At 37.9% G+C, this 22,351-nt stretch overlaps 1 protein-coding gene across 3 annotated transcripts in view; it reads left to right on the top strand.

Moving 5' to 3' along the window:
- The window catches only part of LOC124615701 (S1 RNA-binding domain-containing protein 1), a 235,337-nt gene extending 218,187 nt beyond the window's left edge, over positions 1 to 17,150 (top strand). For all 3 annotated transcript variants that reach the window (XM_047143740.1, XM_047143741.1, XM_047143742.1), the window contains 3 exons: positions 12,627 to 12,712; positions 12,861 to 13,031; positions 16,778 to 17,150. In XM_047143740.1, coding sequence (XP_046999696.1) covers positions 12,627 to 12,712; positions 12,861 to 13,031; positions 16,778 to 16,962 — 442 coding nt within the window. In that variant the 3' untranslated portion in view covers positions 16,963 to 17,150. The remainder of the gene's footprint in view (positions 1 to 12,626; positions 12,713 to 12,860; positions 13,032 to 16,777) is intronic.
- Positions 17,151 to 22,351: the final 5,201 nt, after the last annotated feature.

Below are 22,351 nucleotides of genomic sequence, written 5' to 3'. Positions count from 1 at the left end.
AGTAGAAGTAAAACTTTCTAAAGAATTTGAGGTAACTGAGGATTAAGACAGAGTGATGTATTATCCACACTACTCTTCAACATAGTGTTGGAGAGAGTGATGCGAAGGGTGGAGATTGGTAACCGAGGTGACACCCTGTTTAACCGTATGCACCAAAATCTAGCTTATGCTGATGATTTGTGTAAGCTGTCTAGAAGTTTGAAAGAAATGGAAGAAGGATTTGGAGACTGGAAAAGAAGGCAGAACAGTTGGAACTTATAGCAAACAACATAAAAACAGAGTGTGTCTTTGCTTCCAGGAAAAATGCTGTTGTTAAAGAGAAATATATTAAGTTGAACAGAGGGCAATTATGAGAGATGTGAGAAGTTCCCACACCTGGGAGTGCTGGTTACAGAGCATAGCAGAATAAGAGAAGAAATAAAATCTAGGATTGCTGCAAGAAATAGAGCTTACTGGACCATGATCAAGATCCTTCAGTCACATAGCCTGAGCAGAAAATTGAAGGTGACTGTGTATCGAACAGTCATAAGACCTGTGGTAGTGTATGGCTCATAAACATGGACAATGACTGTAGCAGAAGAAGACCTCTTGAGAAGGTGGGAGAGGAAAATATTAAGAAAGATTTTTGGAGCCATGTATGAGGCGGGGCAATGGAGGATAAGGAAAAACAAGGAATTCAAAGAACTGTATAGAAATCCTGACTTTGTGACTGAAATCAAGTGTAACAGATTAAGATGGCTGGGCCATGTAGAGTGAATGTCAGAGGATCGAGCTGTCAAAAAGGTTTACACAGGAAATTCAGGTGGCAAAAGGAGCAAAGGGAGACCTCGGAAACAATGGCTGGAGGATGTGGAAGATGATTTGAGAAAGATTGGAGTCAGGAGATGGAGGAAACAAGCAGAAAATTGTCAGGATCGGGCTGCGATCATCAGAGAGGCCAAGGCCCTACATGGGCTGTAGCATCAAGGAGTAAGTAAGTAAGTCTAGTTCTTCAATCTGCTTTCAGAAATGAGAATAAAAATCATGGAATATACTTTTAGTATTCCAGACCTCAGCGACCACAATGTTCAGATGCTAGCAGTGATCACTAATGGACTTGCTCAAGGGACTCATCAATTGTTGAAATGAATTCTTGCTGTTGGTAGTATAACTGAAACTAGACAACATTGGGTATTATGTTTGACAACAGTGTGATTGTCGAGTTATTTCTTGGATGGCATAGAAATATCTTGCTAAATTTACTCGATATTTTCTTGCCATTTCCATTGAAGAATCCAAGTGATTTTCACTCAAGGTGTGACCTGGATTATCAATTTAAGGGTTCCAGTCCAGGGAGGTCATCTCGCGCCAAAATTGCAACTCATCTCTTCTTCTACACTGCCTTGGCCATAATTAGGGCAATATGGGAAAAATGAAAGCCACAGCTTTTTGCTACTTTTGAGGTAATTGGGCTACACTGAAAAGTAAATGCTGCATTTGGTTCTGTTCCAAGTGCCCAATTTCCTTACTACTTGAGTGTGACACAGGCCAACATGTATACACAGAGTATTTTGAGATCCGAAATGGTAGTATGTTACTAACTTGTGCTAATTTTGGCACGCTTGGTTCCAGATATTTTATGTTTTATTAAAATAGACTTTCTAGGTGATCTAAATGATTAATGGAAAATCTCATATAAGATGTGAAACAAATACTAACAAAGAGATAGAGGGGCTGGCCAGTACTTACCTCAGCTCAGAACAGCCGATAGATACACATAAAACAAAACTGAAAATTTACATTCCTAGCTTTCGGAACTTTGTTCCTTCATCAGGGAGGAGAGAGGGGAAAAAAGGGAAGAAGGGAAAGTGGATTCAGTTACTCACAACCCAGGTTATGAAGCAACAGGGAAAGGTAAACAGGGAGGGTAGCAAGGATGGAGGCATGGTTGTCAGAGGGAAGCCAGAGATATTCTACGGTAAGTACTGTGCCAGCTTCAAACCAAAGAGGATGCATACAGAAGTAAAGAGGTATATAGTATAAAGATAAACACAACTATGTAGGATGAAAAGATGCGTGAATGGCTAAAGAGGAAAGGGAAAGAGGAGAAGACTGAAGAGTGAATGGGAGTGAGGTTGTTTAACGTAGGTTCGGTCCAGGGGGATGGCGGGATGAAAGGATGTGTTGGAGTGCAAGTCCCCATCTCTGCAGTTCAGAGGGACTGGTGTTGGGTGGGAGAAGCCAAATGGCACATACGGTGTAGCAAGTTCCTAGGTCCCTAGAATTATGCTGGAGGGCATGCTCCGCTACTGGGTATTGGGCATCTCCTAGGCGGACAGTTCGTCTGTGTCCGTTCATGCGCTCAACCAGTTTGGTTGTTGTCATGCCGATGTAAAAGGCTGTGCAGTGCAGGCATGTCAGTTGATAAATGACATGTGTAGTTTCACACGTAGCCCTGCCTTGAATTGTGTATGTTTTACCAGTAGCGGGGCTGGAGTAGGTGGTTGTGGGGGGATGCATGGGGCAGGTTTTGCAGCGGGGTCGGTTACAGGGGTAGGAACCGCTGGGTAGAGAAGGTAGTCTGGGAATATTGTAGGGTTTAACAAGGATGTTACGGAGGTTAGGGGGGCGATGAAAGGCAGTTCTGGGTGGTGTGGGGAGAATTTTGTCAAGGGATGATCTCATTTCAGGGGTTGACTTGAGAAAGTCATATCCCTGGCGGAGTAATTTGTTGATGTTTTGGAGGCCAGGATAATATTGGGTGACAAGGGGGATGCTTCTGTGTGGTCTGGGGGTAGGAACATTGTTGTTGGACGGGGAGGAATGTATTGCTCGGGAAATCTGTCCTCCCCGTCCAACAACAATGTTCCTACCCCCAGACCACACAGAAGCATCCCCCTTGTCACCCAATATTATCCTGGCCTCCAAAACATCAACAAATTACTCCGCCAGGGATATGACTTTCTCAAGTCAACCCCTGAAATGAGATCATCCCTTGACAAAATTCTCCCCACACCACCCAGAGTTGCCTTTCGTCGCCCCCCCTAACCTCCGTAACATCCTTGTTAAACCCTACAATATTCCCAGACTACCTTCTCTACCCAGCGGTTCCTACCCCTGTAACCGACCCCGCTGCAAAACCTGCCCCATGCATCCCCCCACAACCACCTACTCCAGCCCCGCTACTGGTAAAACATACACAATTCAAGGCAGGGCTACGTGTGAAACTACACATGTCATTTATCAACTGACATGCCTGCACTGCACAGCCTTTTACATCGGCATGACAACAACCAAACTGGCTGAGCGCATGAACGGACACAGACGAACTGTCCGCCTAAGAGATGCCCAATACCCAGTAGCGGAGCATGCCCTCCAGCATAATTCTAGGGACCTAGGAACTTGCTACACCGTATGTGCCATTTGGCTTCTCCCACCCAACACCAGTCCCTCTGAACTGCGGAGATGGGAACTTGCACTCCAACACATCCTTTCATCCCGCCATCCCCCTGGACTGAACCGACGTTAAACAACCTCACTCCCATTCACTCTTCAGTCTTCTCCTCTTTCCCTTTCCTCTTTAGCCATTCACGCATCTTTTCATCCTACATAGTTGTGTGTATCTTTATGCTATATACCTCTTTACTTCTGTATGCATCCTCTTTGGTTTGAAGCTGGCACAGTACTTACAGTAGAATATCTTTGGCTTCCCTCTGACAACCATGCCTCCATCCTTGCTACCCTCCCTGTTTTCCTTTCCCTGTTGCTTCATAACCTGGGTTGTGAGTAACTGAATCTACTTTCCCTTCTTCCCTTTCTTTCCCCTCTCTCATCCCTGATGAAGGAACATTTGTTCCGAAAGCTAGGAACGTAAATCTTTGGTTCTGTTTTTTGTGTATCTATCGGCTGTACTGAGCTGAGGTAAGTACTGGCCAGCCCCTCTATCTCTTTGTTAGTATTTGTTTCACATCTTATATAAAATAGACTTTCGTCTAAAGTTGTGTAATGGTTTAAGTTGTAACTCATTTGTATTGGTACAGTACATATTGTAATAAAAATTGTTTCTTGAATACAACAGTAAACATAAATGAGAAATTACTCGTCAACAATATGGAGGATGGTTATGATTAAAATTTCAATATTTGAGCGGTCCCCCATGAAAAACGATAGATCTTAGGCCAGTGAAACTCTGTGGAAACATTTGTAAGAACTCGTGGAAGACAAATAACAAACAGACCATTGAGAAAACACATCTGAAGTTCCACATGAGGCGGTAATGATTTTAATTGCCTACCATGTTTACTTTCCAGGTTAGAAACATTTCACATTTGTTCGCAACACTCTTCTAATGGGCCATGAAATATTCAGCTGTTTTGACACAGACTCGTGCACTGCTTGAAGACTACACATTGTGTCCAACATTCTCAGCCATAGCAATACTAACTTCTTCAACAATTTGTGATGCAGTTTACCGATCGACTCTCCCAGAAGCTATTCCCGAATCACCAGTTAATTTGAAATTCTGAATTATGTTCTTCAACCCCAGCGGGGAAAAGTGACCTCTCCTTCCTTTAATGCATCAACACTCACTGAGAGCAAAAGTACTATCGCTGTTGTCTTCATAGAAAAGTTCTATGAGCAAATCTGTCTTCATATTGTCCACACCTATGTTGACTGTCTGCAGTTGTCATGCACAAATATGCTTGGGTTTCAACCCTATGTCACCATACAAGTACTGACGCCTAACAGCAAGTAATGACACTTAACACTACTAACATTGCAAATCCTGCAATGCACACACTGGATGCCATTCCTGTAAAGTTGGGCACTCGCACAGTAAATATGTGGGGCATTCAGTAAGTGATGCAACAGATTTATGTATGTATGTATTTATTTATTTACTTATTTTTTTATATTTTCCTCTTTTTTTATTTTTTTATATTTTCCTCTCAGCCAATTTCGGTTGGAAAAAAAAAAATCCAGAATTTGCTGTGGTACATCATGAAGTATTGCCGCTTAAGCCCCTATAGTTTCATGAAGTTCTGATAGGTAGTGGTGCTGCATGTAAGCCTTCAAAACGGTGTGTGTGATGCAGGTGAACTCCAGGCAGAAAGGTGTCACTGAGGTTCTTTTGGCAGAAAATAGTAGCATCACAGATATTCGTGGGCACTTGCACAGTGTCTATGGAGATGTGACAGTGAACGAAAGCATCGTGAGTTGTTGGGCGAGGCATCTGTCATGATTGCAACAAAAGTCACACAAACCTGTCGGGTCTCCCTCGCGCCAGCCCGCTACATATGACTGCAACTCCTGCAATATTGGAACATGCAGACACTCTCATTCGAAGTGATTATCTGATCATAATTGAACACCTCACTGCAGAACTGGACATCTCGCACAAGTCTGCACACCCAAAAGGAGTTCGGAAAACTTCATTGTACTCTTCTTCCTCATCCACCCTACAGCCTGGACCTCACACCTTCTGGCTTCCCTCTGTTTGGCCAAGTGAAGTAGTGGTTCCAAGTGGGCATACAAGCCCTCGCAGTAAGGGGGTGTAAGGCTGACACATTGTATGGAGATTATGGTGAAAAATTGGGTTTTGTAGCAAAAAATGTGGGGAATTATATAGTGTATTGGAATCCTGAATAAAACCAACCTACTTTCAGAAAAAAAGTGTTGCATTACTTATTGAATTACCCTCATAATTTTCCACCTACACTGGATCAAGTAGTGATAGTTTAGTTATTACCACTCTGTATTCTTTAGCAGTATCCAAAATAGTCTGACAGTACTCATATAGTTTATCAATACCATTCCCGTAGAAACCTATTTGTTCAGAGTTAAAGATGTCGCCAAATCGTGTCTGAAGTGCGTTTTTGCCCGGGAGAAATTTTCTTGACAGTTCTTCAATAAGAAATGGGAGAGGTAAACATTTGTGAGTGCAGCATCAGATGAACAAGTGCATGAGGGATAACTTCCCAAACAAACTCTTGGATAATTTGGTTTCTGAAATCAGGAGAGTGCATTTCTGCTTTGTGGCAACACTTGATGCAGTTTTGTTGGTCATTTGTCTTATACTGTGACCAAAAGGTACCTCAGTTGTTGGCAAGAATGCCCGCTGTGATGGGAACACCCCCACAGAGTAGTTCATAGTCACAGCACCCTTTTTATTCCACTAGATGCAAAATTTATGTGTTCACACTACCAATTACTTGAAGAAGTGTCTTTTCTTAGGAGTTAGCCATTAATCCTGTATTACATAAAGGCATTGTAACTTGTTACCAGTAATAGTATTGCATAGGAATGCTGAATGAGTGAACTAATGACGTTCAAGCAAAAATGTAGAAATAGTCACTCATTGAATTTTGTTGATTTTAATTAGAGCATGCAGTACTACTACACCCAGCCTCTGAACCTAGCCTATTGCTGTTATGATGAATTAGAAAGTAACGCAAATTATCTTTTAGGTTCCATCAGAGTGATACCTTTCACAGACAGCTAAAATGCAGTTTAAAAATAAAGGAAGAAATGAACTCGGAACTCCCATCTTTGTGTCTACGTCATGCGAAGTTTACCTCTGAGCGAAAGACAGCACTTCCTCCAGACACTTCCTCATCCAACAGTTTTGCCAGATCACTCAGATAGCTAGACTTAAATTTCTTAGTTGAGGCCAGTTTGAATGGTGGCTTAATTGGGTAACTCGATCTCGACAGTGGGTGGCTGGTAATGTCACTGAATTCAGTAAATACACTGAAGTTCCTGTTTGTGATAAATGAGATATGGTGATGAAGATGAAACAGTTAAAATAGGTGAAAGTTCTCAAGCTCTTTCATAAATATGTCTCTTGAATTTAATTCACGGGGTGGAAAAAAGGACTGCTGAAGTTTGTACAATCACGGAGAAACAAAAAACGGGGCATGTTGAGAAAATAAATTTGTAGAAATGAAATTAAATTATTTTTGTCAATTCTTTTGAACGATGGTTCACAACAAAATAAGAGTAAAATGAAAAGGATATGAAACTTCCTGGCAGATTAAAACTGTGTGCCCGACCGAGACTCGAACTCGGGACCTTTGCCTTTCGCGTGCAAGTGCTCTACCATCTGAGCTACCGAAGCACGACTCTCGCAGGAGAGCTTCTGTAAAGTTTGGAAGGTAGGAGACGAGATACTGGCAGAAGTAAAGCTGTGAGGACCTGGGCGAGAGTCGTGCTTCGCTAGCTCAGATGGTAGAGCACTTGCCCGCGAAAGGCAAAGGTCCCGAGTTCGAGTCTCGGTCGGGCACACAGTTTTAATCTGCCAGGAAGTTTCATATCAGCGCACACTCCGCTGCAGAGTGAAAATCTCATTATGAAAAGGATAGATTGCTACTCAACACATAAAGGTCGTGTTGAGTTGCAGACAGGCACAATGAAATAGAATGCTAGAAATATTCAGCTTTCAGAAAAGTCTTTCTTCAGATGTAGAAAACTCGCACACATTCACATGAACATAACTCACACACACATCTCCGGATGCTAAGGCCTGCCTACAATGAGTACTATAGTAAACTTCCACCTTGAAACTTAACTCTACTGCCTCTTTATTTAGTTTACTGGCGGTGTAAATATTCCTACTTGTTTTATGTGCACATTCACTTTGGTAATCATTGTTGGAGCAAGTTCCTCAGTCATGGGGTACCAGTATCAGTGTAAATAACCTCAAAATAGTTTCATATCAGTGCACACTACACTGCAAATTGAAGACTCTTCCTGGGAGAAATTTTATTGATCCTAATTTCTAGGTAATTTTCGTGCAGTATATACTTACGTTTCAGTACCTCAGCTCACATGATTCAGTAAGTAAGTAAGGAAGGAAGTAAATGCCTTACCAAAAATCACAAAGGTGTGAGGCTCAGTCCCTAGTTGGCCCTGGGACTTTTTCCATCATTTTATCACACCTTTCTGCACTGAAAATGATTTATTAATGCAGAATATGGCAAGTTGTAACATTTCGAGGCCACATTCAGCTGTTTGTACCTATATAACTAGGGCTGTGGCTGGGCCATTCAAAGCTAAGGGAAAGTGGTAGTGTTGTTGTTGTTGTTGTTGTTGTTGTTGTTGTCACCTTGAAACATCTACACTTTGATAAATTTAGTTAAAATCAGTCAACTCACAAGGAGTAAAAAGGCACACTTTGCAAGCAGTTGATCTCACATAAAAATTTGCGCCATAATTCGGATAGTATGCAGTTTTGACCTTACGAATGTGCAGCTTTTAAATGTTGCACGCACCGGTTATTTGTCACTCATTCTGCACCACTGCAACCACTTAATGCCTGGTGAGAGGTTTGTGTTCATAATGTTGGTGAATCAACAAGCAACAGTTTGGCATCAACTGAATTTTACACAAAGCAAACAATAATGTGTGGGGCTATCTTTGTGCTATGATGTGTATCACTCAGAAAGTAACACACCATATATTTTTCATTCAGCAGTTATTTTTTCAACACAATGAAATGTGTACACAAAAAAGAATGTTGTTTCTTCTACACTCCCTATTTTCCCACATGGTCTCCTTCCTGTTCTATGGCCTTTCTCCAGTGAGACACAAGAGTGTTTATGCCATGTTTAGCCTCCTTTTTCTGGTTACAAAGCCATTTCTTCACTTTACAAATCACCTCTTACACTTTAGTACCTCAACTCAACTGATTCAATGAGTAAGTAATTTAGTGCCTAACTAACTATCACAAAGATATGGGCCTCAATCTCTAGTTGATCCTGTGACATTGTTGTGGAACAATATTGAGAAAATTGAGAGAACCAATGTTTGAAACTGATTGCAGAATGATTCTGATGCCATCAATGTACATTTTGTGTAAGGACCACAGAAGATAGGATAAGAGAAAAATGAAATGAGTAATAGTGGTCAAAGGTATCCTCTGCCATGTGCTGTATGGTAGCTTGCAGAGCATGTATGTAGTTGTAGACCTTTTCATCATCATCAAAATGTCCCCCACAAATGGCTCCTTTAATGGCCGAAACAAGTGGAACTCCAGGGGAGCTTGATCAGGATTGTGTTGTTATGGCACTGAAGTGCTTCTTGTTTTTGGTTAATGTTTTCATGTATGCTTCAGAATTAATTGTGTTGCCTCTTGGCATCACGAATGAGCACATCAGCAAGCAACTTCTTGTCAGGTGTGACAGCCATGGATGGCCTCTCCAAACACTGCAAATCTTAGAGTTCTGCCGAATCACCTTTGTGTAATGGCCTCTCCCTCTTTGACCTGTGACCACCCACACTGCTGTCAACTGCAGATGCTCCATAACAGCTGCATATAGATGTTTGTGAATGTTCCCCACAGTTCCTTGCTCTGCAGTGAGAAGTTCAATAACGATACACTGCTTGTAACATACACAATTTATAGAAGGCATTTTGAAACACTGCTGCAGCTTCACTGTCAGAGGAAATGGTAAATTTGCATCCGCATTCCAGAAGCTTCAAATAATGTATTTCTAAAGTTTAACATTTGTACCATTGCAACTGGGGATGACATTAAGTCACATTTGTGAAACAGCTTCATTGGTACAAGGGTGGCAGTGCTGTAAAAAAAAAAAAAAAAAAAAAAAAAAAAAAAAAAAAAAAAAAAAAAAAAAAAAAAACAAGGAAGTAAGTTATTGTTTATTATGAAGCCTGCTGTGAAGATGTAATATCATTGGATAGTACTATGCTCCTGTACAAACAGAGAATATATGAAACGAGCTATCATCATTTGGAAAAGTGGAAAACATCCTAATCTTTTAACAGGACTTTCAAGAGGATGTTTTCCACTTTTCCAAAGGGTGACAGTTCGTTTCATATATTTTCTGTTATGGACAGGGCAAAGTAGTATCCAATGATATTACATCTTCACAGCAGACTTCATAATGCTTACTTCTTTGTTTTTTTTTATATCACTGCCGCCCTTGTACCAATGAAGCTGTCTCACAAATGTGACTTGGAGCAGAAGACATTGCAGTTTTTGTGCTGCCAATACCACAAGGGACAACACAATACTATCAGCCACTAGATACATTTGGCTTCTGTGTATTCAAGGGTTTTGTCCGCAAGTTTGATGACTTGGCACGAGTTCTGGATGTCAGTGTGAATTTCGGGATCCTTTGAGCACGGCCTCTTCTTTGTAGCCAGTTATGTGTAGCAGTATTTCAACTGGTCTTCAATATGGTTAGTATCAAAGTGGCTGCACCTGTAAATGGCTAGATCACTTTGTACATTCTGTGAAATACTGTACTGAGACTGATAATACGCCTCATTCATTGTGTCAAAGTTCAAAGCTTCTAAACTGAAGCTGGGAACACTTTACCTCGCATTTCACAAATGCAGTGTAAATATATGAAATGAATGAGTCTGTCTTAAAAGAAGTTGTATAGCGCTGTTTAATTATGGTAGAACCTTGATAATAAGGCATGATTGGGATCTGTCAGTGTCAGATTATCATTTTTTTAAATGAGTATAAGCAAGGTCTACAGTTGTAACGTACGAAAACAAGTAATTGTTACTTATTACACACAGCAGGAGTGATTACAGTATAAAAAATTAAATGTATATATTGCTTTTCTGTAAAAACAAAACTGAATTAAAAGTTTATGAATGTGACAAGGAATTTTGAAGACACTCTTCTCAGAATGAAAGATCTTCATCTGTGGGCAGACCTTATTCCTCGTTAAAAAATTTGGCCTTTTCAGTTAACAAAGGCATTTTTATTTGCTTTCCCTCTGCTTTCCTGGCACTGAACCATATATATGAAACTTCGTCTACAGTTTCCAATTCAGTTTATTTTAGAGATTGTCTTAACATCTAGACTTTTAACTGAAGCAGGCAATCACATTAATTTTTCTTACAGCATTTTTTTCATTTTTTAAATGTCGTATATAGGTGAAGGTGTTGAAACTAAATTCAATTATAATGTTGTTTCAGTTCTCACTTTTTTCCAGTCTTCTTATGAAGTCCAGTTTTTGGTGAATTGTTGTCGTCAAGTAGTAGTAATTGATGCTGTCTTGTTTTTCATGTATTAGGCTTATTTTTAAGTAAGTAAAATTTTTATCCTAAACAAAAACAAATGCATATATTAAACCAGTTACATTACAGATCACTCAAATGATTTCAAAACAGATTTCAGCTTGATAAATAGTTCATGGCTAAAAAGCATATTTTTAAACAATATTAAACCAGTTACATTACAGATCACTCAAATGATTTCATAACAGATTTAAACTTGATGAAATAGTTCACGGCTAAACAGTCAGTGTCCAATGGGCACAATATGTCGGCAAGCAACAGTGTTGCACTCATCGGACACTGACATCTGGTTGTTCACCTGTGAAATATTTCATCATGAATTATGCTGGGAGAATTTGAAGAATCATAGGTCACAGCTTCTTAGCTAGTCATCGTCACATTGTCAGTTTCAAAAGAAATAAAAAAAAAAAGAGAGAGGTAGTGAAATTCTAGAAAACTGAATGACAAATCCAACTAAGAAGCATATGCAACTAGTCAAACTTGAATACATTGCACAGTTCATGTAATATATATTAATTTAGATTTCTGGTGTTTCTCCCTCCCCCTTCCCCCTTTTTTTTTATTTTTAAACAGATCTTCTGTTGATGGTTTGCTAAGAAATTGAAATGGATTGCGATAGCTTTTGTGTGCCTGAAGTGAAAATTACAATAAAAGAATATTTTCAACATAACAAGATTTACATCAGTATTCACTTGATAACTGGAAACACGTAGGTGCATTACAAACAATGAAAGGAATGTGAACAACCTCTCATGGTCACCTTCCCTTCACCCCTCCATCACCATCATTCTTTTCTCAAACAGTCAACCTGTCACAACAGCTCATATCAGACTGCAGTACTGAGACATGGGACACTGTAGCTGTGTGTGGGTGGGAAGGGGTGGGGTGAGTTCATTTTAGCCTGTTAGCTCCAAGCAAGAAGGAGATTCTCTGAAAGCTTAGCTATGCATTGAGTTTTGTTTTTGTGCCAGTCGACTGCTCAGCTTACAGTGAATGGCTGTGGTTGTCTTTATTCTTTTCATTGTTTATATTATGGACTTGAATATTTTAGGATGAGGGAACAGTACACAATAAGGCAAAGGTGTTCCTTATTTTTCCACTTTTTCAGTGTACTTTTGAGATTATTATCTTGTTGTTATTACCCTTTTCGAAGAGCCTTCGTAGCTCATTCAACTAGTGCCTGTGTCTTTCAGTTTCTTTGCATCTCTTTTTCCCACATGGTGTATGTTTTTTTTGCTTCCTTTGGCACATTGATTGTGAAATAGGATTGAGTACTTCAAGTGTCAAAAGGAATATTCACCTGAGAAAACTATAAAATTGTGATGAGGCAGAATGGCTGACAAATACTTCCCTGTAGAAAGTGAAATTCTAAATACCTCTCATATACATATGTAGAAGTACTTAGCTTTTGGAAGTGTTACGGCCTTCCTTAAACGGTGAAGTGGAATAGTGTGGGAAATTTGGGAATGAGGGGCAGGTTACTCAGACCACAGGTTAAGAGGGAGTTATTTAATTTTTTCCGCCTAATAATTTGCGTTATTAATAAACTTGATTATCCAAAAATATATGATAACTGTTGATTCTTTTTGCAGGTTCTTAACTATTTGTTGCTTGAGACTGGAAGATTTTGGAAAACCAGATTTTGTCGAGCGTGTTCATAATGTAGTTGAACAGAGAGGTGTGTGTCTTTTGAAACTAAAATAATATTTGCATTTACTCCAGTTTCTGATGCTTATATTGAATATGTAGCTTATTCCTAGTTGTGCAATTATATGTCTGTATCTTCCTTAATAATACTTTTTTTTCTCATGAATATCCAATTGCAGGTTTGACCCAGCTGTCAAATACATTGGAATGTTCTGACAGCCAGCTGCAGTTGATAGCCGATGCACTGCAAAAACCTCCTGGGCATGATTTAAGGTGTACTTCAGATGCTCCTCTTTTTCGCAAAGATATCCGTAGCATGGAATCCCTGCAGGCAGGTCAGATTGCAACAGGTCAGTACAAAACAGATACTGAATCAGCACAAGCAATGCAATTTACAAACCTATGCAAACACTTCTTCTGATTCTTTGGAGGAAATGTGGAACTATTCAAGTTTATACAATCCGTCACAGGAATCATATGGTTTTCATTTAAGATTTACTTAATTATTTTTGTTTAAAAATATTTGTATTTATTTAGTTTATGTTGCGAATTTCAATATTTCATTTATATTTCGAAGATCACATTAATTAGGAGTTGGCAGTTTATGTTTATGCATTGTTGTATGTCATCCTAGAAACTCTTAGTAGTGTTAATTAACATCTGATATGGAATATGAAGTTTCCTCTTGTATTGTCAGATCAAGGCAGTGTGGCTTATGACACATACCTGGGATTTAAATCTCTTCAAATCAAATCAGTTTGTGATGGTGTGCCTTCTTTACTTCTTCGTTTGTTGCCCTCGGTGTCGACATACTGTGTTATGATACTGGCTGAAAAATGGGGTGTGGAAGTACAACATTGACTTCTTTAAATAATGTAGCTGCGAGGTGCACAGTTGCGTTTCACAGTAGTTTACTTTCACTGTTCACAACCCCCCAATAACATACTTATATATATTACCAGTGCACTATTGTTTTAATGTTCCATAAGCCTCATTAATAGTTTGCAGCCAAACCTGTACATACTGCTACAATAGTTTACTATTGAACACGTACAAGCAGTAAAAACCTAACCACAAAGTTCACAGTTTTTGAAGAACAGAAAGGTACATATGGAGTGGACACTGTCATTGTTTTAACACATGGCCTAATTGTGTAACACTTATTTCACAGTTAAGTTGAAGCATTGTTATTGTTCTAAAAAACACAGATTTCTTGTCTGAAACTCAGCTGTGGACTGACTATCTCGAGACCAGAAATCAGGCTCTTATATATATTCTCACAATAATAGGTGTTGAAACTACACATTGTTCGAAGTTAAATTTACAGAAATTACAATTAAAAGTGAACTCATTCAATTAACTGAATACATTGAAAAATTGGTTCTTTTTAACAGTTTCTTCTACGACAAGAGTTAGGCCAAATTATTTGTGTAAATCCTGAAATTAACAAATATTGTTATGCAAACAACACGTTTGACAAAACTGTTAACTACTTTGGAATTAATTAAGGGCTGGCTTTGCTAACATGTTTTCTAATAGAGCCAAATAAATACTTAAAGAATGCTAGTGTTTCATCTTCAAAACGTTTATGATTATTATAGAATTTGTATTTGTTTATAAGTCAACAATAGAATTTAAGTAACAAAACAACTACTGGTTTCACCGTATACCAAAAGGTATTAACAAGACATAGTGAAAATAAATTGGAAAATCAATTACATACATAAAACTAAGCACATAACTAGATCTGGTGTTATATTCTTTAACACTGAGGGCCAACCTTTCTCTTTTATGAAAATGCAGATTATACTCATATATGTTAATGGTACTTAATTCAAAAATGAAAAAGGAGGCGGATGGCAAAACAAAGAGAGGAAGTAAAAAATACTCCCGCTTGCTTTGTCACAAGTTGTAGCAGTACTGACTTGGTTATCATAGTCTCACCTTGGTAGCACCACTCTCAATCACCCCAAAGCTACAAGTCTGAGCGAGTGTGGGATGGTGTTTGCTCAAAGATTTACACCACACCTCAGTTTAGCTTACACTAATACCATTGAACCAGATCAACCATATAATTACAGTGGTAAATTTGATCTATTGTGGCACAAAAACACAGTTCACAAATACATTAAAAGTCACAATTTGCACTAAGCACCAACTTGTAGTAAATCATTACAAAGTATTACACTTCACTAACTCAACTAATCCAGTCCATAATTAGCTCATAGTGTATAACAATCACTCATCTTGATGACAATGTTATTCCACACTTGTGCTAGTCACAACACAGTTCAGTTACAGTGTTCCTTAATTTGATGTGCTGTAATCACTTGAAAGTCTTTAGTCTTTAAATTTAAGAGTTTGTGCTGCACGTTTGCAGTGCACGTATTTTCTCATACAAAAAGGTACATGACTGTAGCGTGAACCAATACCAAAAGTACAACTGGCAGAGATTGTACTCGTGGATGTCTAACTGTGGATTGCCAATTTTGGATGGTATCTGACTACTTATGTGGGTGCAAGAACAAACTGTTATTTTGTAAATTACATTGTACATTGAAAATCAGTTTGGCTTGATGGTACTGTTTTGGATGAACTACAAGAACTAACCTGATCTTGGCTTATAAAAATGTTGCTGGCCACTGTTCACCTTATGCATTGTGAATCCCCTTATTTACAAGTATTAGCACCATATTGCAAAGTAGGATAAATTGTGTGAAATTACTGATTAATTTATATGAAAAAAAATTAATGATTGTATGTAGTCGAAGATCAGAATCAAACAGTGGTTGTAGTAACATCTGCAATTGGAATTGGCTATGTCTCATAACTTCATTTTAAGTATTTCAGAAGATAATTAGTTTTAGATAGTTTAAAGTATTTTCCTGTTAATTCAAGGCTTTAATGTTCTTTTTGTGTATGTCATTATATGGAATTATGCTGATTAGCTCACAAAATTTTTCATGTATCAAACTATAGTGCTTACTTTAATTAGCTGTAGTTTTTAATTGACATGCTTTATAGCCATACTAATGATATTCCTGGAATCAAGCTAGCCAAAAGGAATATCCAAACAATAAATTTAAATGGGGGCAAGCTTAATTGCACTTTAGGAATATTTAAACATACTTCATATAGTATTTATATATCAGTATTGAAAGTGTAGCGTAAAATTAAGAGAAGAAGAAAAAATACTTATTATCATGGATCAAAAACATAACAGATGGAGTGGAACCAATGTGCTCTTGTCACTCTAGTGATTACCTATATGGAGATAAGGAGGCCTGGAAATTAATCCTGTAAACAGCCATTGAATTACAAGCTGTGTGTACAGTTGCACCTTCTTGTTGAAACCATGTCCATCTGTGATAACGAAGTTCTGGGAAGAAGGTGGTTTGGGGCATCGTAATGTAACAGTCTGAATTAAAAGTCAACAGTAATTTTCTTTTCCTCAAAAAAGCACAGGCCGGTACGTTCCTACTGCAAAGCACACTGTTACTTTTGGGGTGTGTGGAGGGAATTCATGTAATATCTGGGATTTTCAGTACATCAGTATTTACACTTACGTTTCTTAACAAGCCCATTTAAATGAAACTGGGCGTAATCAGGTGTTTTCATTGTGCACCATGGTTTCATGAAAGACACTAAACTATTCCTAATCACCGTCACTAAGTTATTGACATACCTAAATTTTGTATTGGTGCTAATGAAGGTCTCTGTGCAGAATCCTTCACACTGTTCACCTGTTAATCCGTAAACTTACAGCACGCAAGTGAACTAACTGTTTAAGAGACTGTATCACAGATGTCCTAAGTCTCCATGTTTTCGGGCAGAAGGGCTGTGTTGATAGGGCCAGGTGTATTCGTCTTCTTTACGGAAACAGTTGTGTTGAAGTTTTCAACTCATCTCAAAATGGTATTGTAGTCTGGAACAGGTCAATGGACCAAATATTAAAATGGGTGCAAAAGTTTCATTGTGTCTGCATCATGACTCATTGCTTACGAAAAATCGCCAACAGTTATCTGTTTCAATAAATTTTTGTAATACATTTGCTGAGTGCCTCTTCAAAAAATTTAACCTTGTGTTTCTTTTACAGGCTGTGTACGTAATGTTACACAATTTGGGGCATTTGTGGATATAGGTGTTGGGAGCAATGGACTGGTACACATTTCCAAAATGAAAGGTGCAATCCTCCGTGTGGGTCAGAAAGTGGAAGTAAAGGTTCTTTCAGTAGATCTAAGAAGGAAGAGAATTTCTTTAGCACTTGAGAAAGCGTTTTAATTTACTTCAGGGTTTTTTTTTATTTTTTTTTTTTTTATTTAAAGAATATTTGTAATTTTTTACGAACTCTGTTCCTGACTTCGAGTCTGACTGAAGGATGCAAGCTGTTTGTATTGAATTTATCCATACTGTATATTATAACTTGTTTTGTAAAGATTTCTGTGTAAAAATAAAGAATACTTTTATTACTTAGTGTGTTTTTTTTGGATCAGGAATCATGCATACCACTGCAGGATCTGGCAGTACTAATGTAATCGCACTTTCACAATTTAGCTTTCCTTTTTTCTTATTTGCCACTATTACTGAATGTTCAGAAGCTTTTTAAAACAGTTACATGGAAAGTTTGAACAGTGTAACCCTCACAGTAATAATAAGGGATTAATTCTGTACTAATGGAAAAGATAAGCTGTCTTTTATATACTATAGAATTTTCTGATACTTTCTTTTCAGTTTTTGCAACATTTCAAAAATATAGGTAAAATGAAGCATTACTAATTCAGTCATTAATTTTCAATATTTGTAAGAGAAAAAAGTCTGCCACTTGCTTTATCAGATACTGAACTTACGTGATCATTCGATTTCACATCCCTACAGAGTGTTACACAGGGAAGTTAGGAAAAGCCTACTAGTGTTTTAATCCATAAATGAAAGGATGTGCAGACTCAGACTAAGGGGGAAATTTAGGAATATATCAGTAATGATTGCACATGCACCAACAGAGGAAAAAGGGGATATAATGAAAGAACAGTTCTGCGAAGTACTTAAATGTTACCTGATGCTAGTAATATGAGATTTTATTGCACAAATATGGAGGAATGAACATTCACATGGAGTTTCTAGAAAATATTCACTACATGAAGAAAACAATGAGAATGGAGACTTACTATGCCAATTTGCATCAAGGAGTAATATGATTATCAAAAGTACCTGCTTCCCTTAGAAAAGGATCCATCTCGGTACTTGGAAGTCTCCAGTCAATGGAGAAGTCAATCAGATTGACCATATTTCAGTGATTGCACGCCACTCCACGTCATGGATATACAGAGCTGCAGAGGACCAAAATGCGACTCAGACCACTTTGTGCTAAAATCAGTCCTGAGAGAGAAACTGTCACTAATAAATGGCAAAAGAATAGGAAAGATAATGAAATAGAATACAGACAAACTGAAAATCTCTGATGAAGTAAAAAATACCAAGTAACACTAAGCAGGAAGTTGAGCAATGGAGAGACTGCAGTAAGAGTAGATGAAAGGTGGAACAGGATTGAAAAAGCCATTAAAGATGCTGCAGAGGAAATAGTAGGCATAAGAAGGAACAAAAGAACCCAGGAATGGTTTGATGAAGATTGCAGGTCAGCAATATAGGAAAATAACAGGGCAAGAACAAAAGTGCTACAGAGAGAAACCAGAAATAATGTGTAACAATATAGAGAATTAAGGAGAAGAGCTAACAGACTTTGCAAGAGAAAGAAAAGAGAGTGGACTAAGAAGAAATTTCAAGAATTAGAAAAGTTAAAGGAACAGAGTGAAATAAGGAAGTTCTATCATGCTGTGGGCAAAATGATGATTAGATTCCAGCCAAAAACAGTGGCCTGTTCCAGTAAAGGTGGGAAAATGATACGGGAGGAAGAACAGATAGTGGGAAGATGGGTCGAGTATTTCAAAGATACACTAAGCAACAGCCTAGAAGATGAAGAGACAGCTGCACAGGAGGAAGGAGTGGAATTGGAAGTAGACAATGATACCAATGAGGCAAGAAAGCCAACACTACAAGAGGTCTCCCAGGCTGTGCACAAGTCAAAACACAATTGAGCCTTTGGGGAAGGCAGCATAATCCCTGGATTAATAAAAACTGGTGGTGAGGCTGTAATAAAGGAACTTTACACATTAATATCATATATATGGGAAACAGAAGCTATGCCATATAATTGGAGAACTGGAAAAATAATCCCCATTTTTAAAAAAAGGGAACAGAACAGCATGTGAAAACTGTAGAGGTATAACACTCCTAAGCATAGCTTATAAGATCTTCACAAGTATATTAAATGAAAGGATACAGAAGTGTGCAGAAGGCATACTAGGGGAATATCAGTGTGGCTTTTGACCAGAGAGAGGAACAACTGATCAAATTTTTGTGATAAGACAAATGATGGAAAGTTCTATGAATATGATATAGATCTGCATATACTATTCATCGACTTCAAACAAGCCTTTGACAGCATAAACTGGCAAGAACTATACATAATACTGGAAGAAGTTGGTATATATGCTAAACTAATAAGACTAATCAGAATGACAATACAGACACGAGATCAAAAGTAAAGGTTCTTAGCGGAACAAATGAAAGCTTTGGCTTTAATAAAGTTGTGAAGCAAGGTGGTAGTCTCTCCACTGTCCTATTCAATATAGCCCTGCATAGTGTAGTAAATAAAATCAACAAAAGAGGCACCATATTTATGAAAACTAGCCAGTTATGTGCTTATACTGATGACACTGCTGTAGTAGGAAGAAATATCAATACATGCCAAGAAACATACTGGACAATGGAAACAGAAACCTTAAAATTGGCCTCATAGTAAATGAAAATAAAACAAAATATGTGGTAAAGTCACAATCTGAGGCCAAGAGAACCCCTAAAAACCTAAACATCAATGGGAAATGCTTCATAGGAGTGTCCTCTCGTAATTACTTAGGAGTCCTAATAACAAATGATAACGGTATTGGAAAGGCTATAAGAGAAAGAATACAAGCAGGAAACAGAGCTTACTTTGCAACTATGCAACTTTTCATAAACAGCCTTATTACAAGAAACACAGAACTGCTGATATATAAATCCCTAATTCACCCAGTTATCACATAGAGGCAGAGTTATGGACATTGACAGAAGATGATAAAAATGCTCTAAGAACCTTTGAGCGGAAAATACTATGCAAAATCTATGGGCTAATAAGGGAGGCAGAAGGCTGGAGAATATGCTACAAAGCCAAATTACAAGAGTTAATATAAGGTAGGGAATCACAATGAATACAATGGCTAGGACATTAGGAGAGAATGGCAGAGGATAGAATTCCAAAGAAAATGATTAAAGGTGTGATCCATTCAGCTAGGCTTAAAGGAAGACCTACAAGAAGATGGATTGATGATGTAATAATGGATTTCACAAGTGTGGGAGTCTGGGGGTGGAAAAGAGCAGCAAATAACAGAGAAGTGTGGAGGAAGATCATTGAAGAAGCCAAGGCTCACCAAGGTCTGTTGCCCTACTGAAGAAGAATACCTGCTTTACCCACGACTGAACCTATGTGATCATTCAGTTTCACATCCATACAGAGTGTTGCACCCAGGTATTTGTGAGAGTTACAGATTCCAACAGTGACTCATTGATATTATAATCATAGGATACTGTGTATTTTCGTTTTGTAAAGTGCACAATTTTAGCATTTCTGAACATTTAAAGGAAGTTGCCAATCTTTGAACCACTTTGAAATCTTATCAACATCTGACCGAATATTTATGCAGCTTTTTCCAGATACTACCTCATTATAGATAACAGTGTCATTTGCAAAAACTCTTGATTACTATTAATATTGTCTGCAAGGTCATTAATGTACAACACGAACAGCAAGTTTTCCAACACACTTGCCTAGAGCACACATGAAGTTACTTCTACATCAGACAATGACTCTCCATCCAAGATAACGTGTTGTGTCCTCCCTACCAAAACCTTCTCATTCCAGTTGCAAATTTCACTTGATCCTCCATATGATCATACCTTTGACAGATTAGATTAGATTAGATTAATACTAGTTCCATGGATCATGAATACGATATTTTGTAATGATGTGGAACGTGTCAAATTTTCCAACACATGACATAATTAAGTTAATTTAACAACATACTTAAGTTAATATAGCAACTTTTTATTTTTTGTGTTTTTTTTATTATTTTTATTTTATTTATTTATTTATTTTCTTAATTTATATCTAAAAATTCCTCTATGGAGTAGAAGGAGCTGTCATTCAGAAATTCTTTTAATTTCTTCTTAAATACTTGTTGGTTATCTGTCAGACTTTTGATACTATTTGGTAAGTGACCAAAGACTTTAGTGCCAGTATAATTCACCCCTTTCTGTGCCAAAGTTAGATTTAATCTTGAATAGTGAAGATCATCCTTTCTCCTAGTATTGTAGTTATGCACACTGCTATTACTTTTGAATTGGGTTTGGTTGTTAATAACAAATTTCATAAGAGAGTATATATACTGAGAAGCTACTGTGAATATCCCTGGATCCTTAAATAAATGTCTGCAGGATGATCTTGGGTGGACTCCAGCTATTATTCTGATTACACGCTTTTGTGCAATAAATGCTTTATTCCTCAGTGACGAATTACCCCAAAATATGATGCCATATGAAAGCAATGAGTGAAAATAGGCGTAGTAAGCTAATTTACTAAGATGTTTATCACCAAAATTTGCAGTGACCCTTATTGCATAAGTAGCTGAACTCAAACGTTTCAGCAGATCATCAATGTGTTTCTTCCAATTTAATCTCTCATCAATGGACACACCTAAAAATTTGGAATATTCTACCTTAGCTATATGCTTCTGATTAAGGTCTATATTTATTAATGGCGTCATACCATTCACTGTACAGAACTGTATGTACTGTGTCTTATCAAAATTCAGTGAGAGTCCGTTTACAAGGAACCACTTAGTAATTTTCTGAAAGACAGTATTGACAATTTCATCAGTTAATTCTTGGTTGTCAGGTGTGATTACTATACTTGTATCATCAGCAAAGAGAACTAACTTTGCCTCTTCATGAATATAGAATGGCAAGTCATTAATATATATTAAGAACAACAAAGGACCCAAGACTGACCCTTGTGGAACCCCATTGTTGATAGTTCCCCAGTTTGAGGAATGTGCTGATCTTTGCATGTTATGAGAACTACTTATTTCAACTTTCTGCACTCTTCCAGTTAGGTACGAATTAAACCATTTGTGCACTGTCCCGCTCATGCCACAATACTTGAGCTTGTCTAGCAGAATTTCATGATTTACACAATCAAAAGCCTTTGAGAGATCACAAAAAATCCCAATGGGTGGTGTTCGGTTATTCAGATCATTCAAAATTTGATTGGTGAAAGCATATATGGCATTTTCTGTTGAAAAACCTTTCTGGAAACCAAACTGACATTTTGTTAGTACTTCATTTTTACAGATATGTGAAGCTACTCTTAAATACATTACTTTCTCAAAAATTTTGGATAAAGCTGTTAGAAGGGAGATTGGACAGTAATTGTTGACATCAGATCTATCCCCCTTTTTATGCAAAGGTATAACAATAGCATATTTCAGTCTATCAGGGAAAATGCCCTGTTCCAGAGAGC

This window comes from Schistocerca americana, chromosome 5, assembly GCF_021461395.2.
Source record: "Schistocerca americana isolate TAMUIC-IGC-003095 chromosome 5, iqSchAmer2.1, whole genome shotgun sequence".
NCBI classification, from domain to species: domain Eukaryota; kingdom Metazoa; phylum Arthropoda; class Insecta; order Orthoptera; family Acrididae; genus Schistocerca; species Schistocerca americana.
This window is presented reverse-complemented; position numbering and strand designations above follow the sequence as displayed.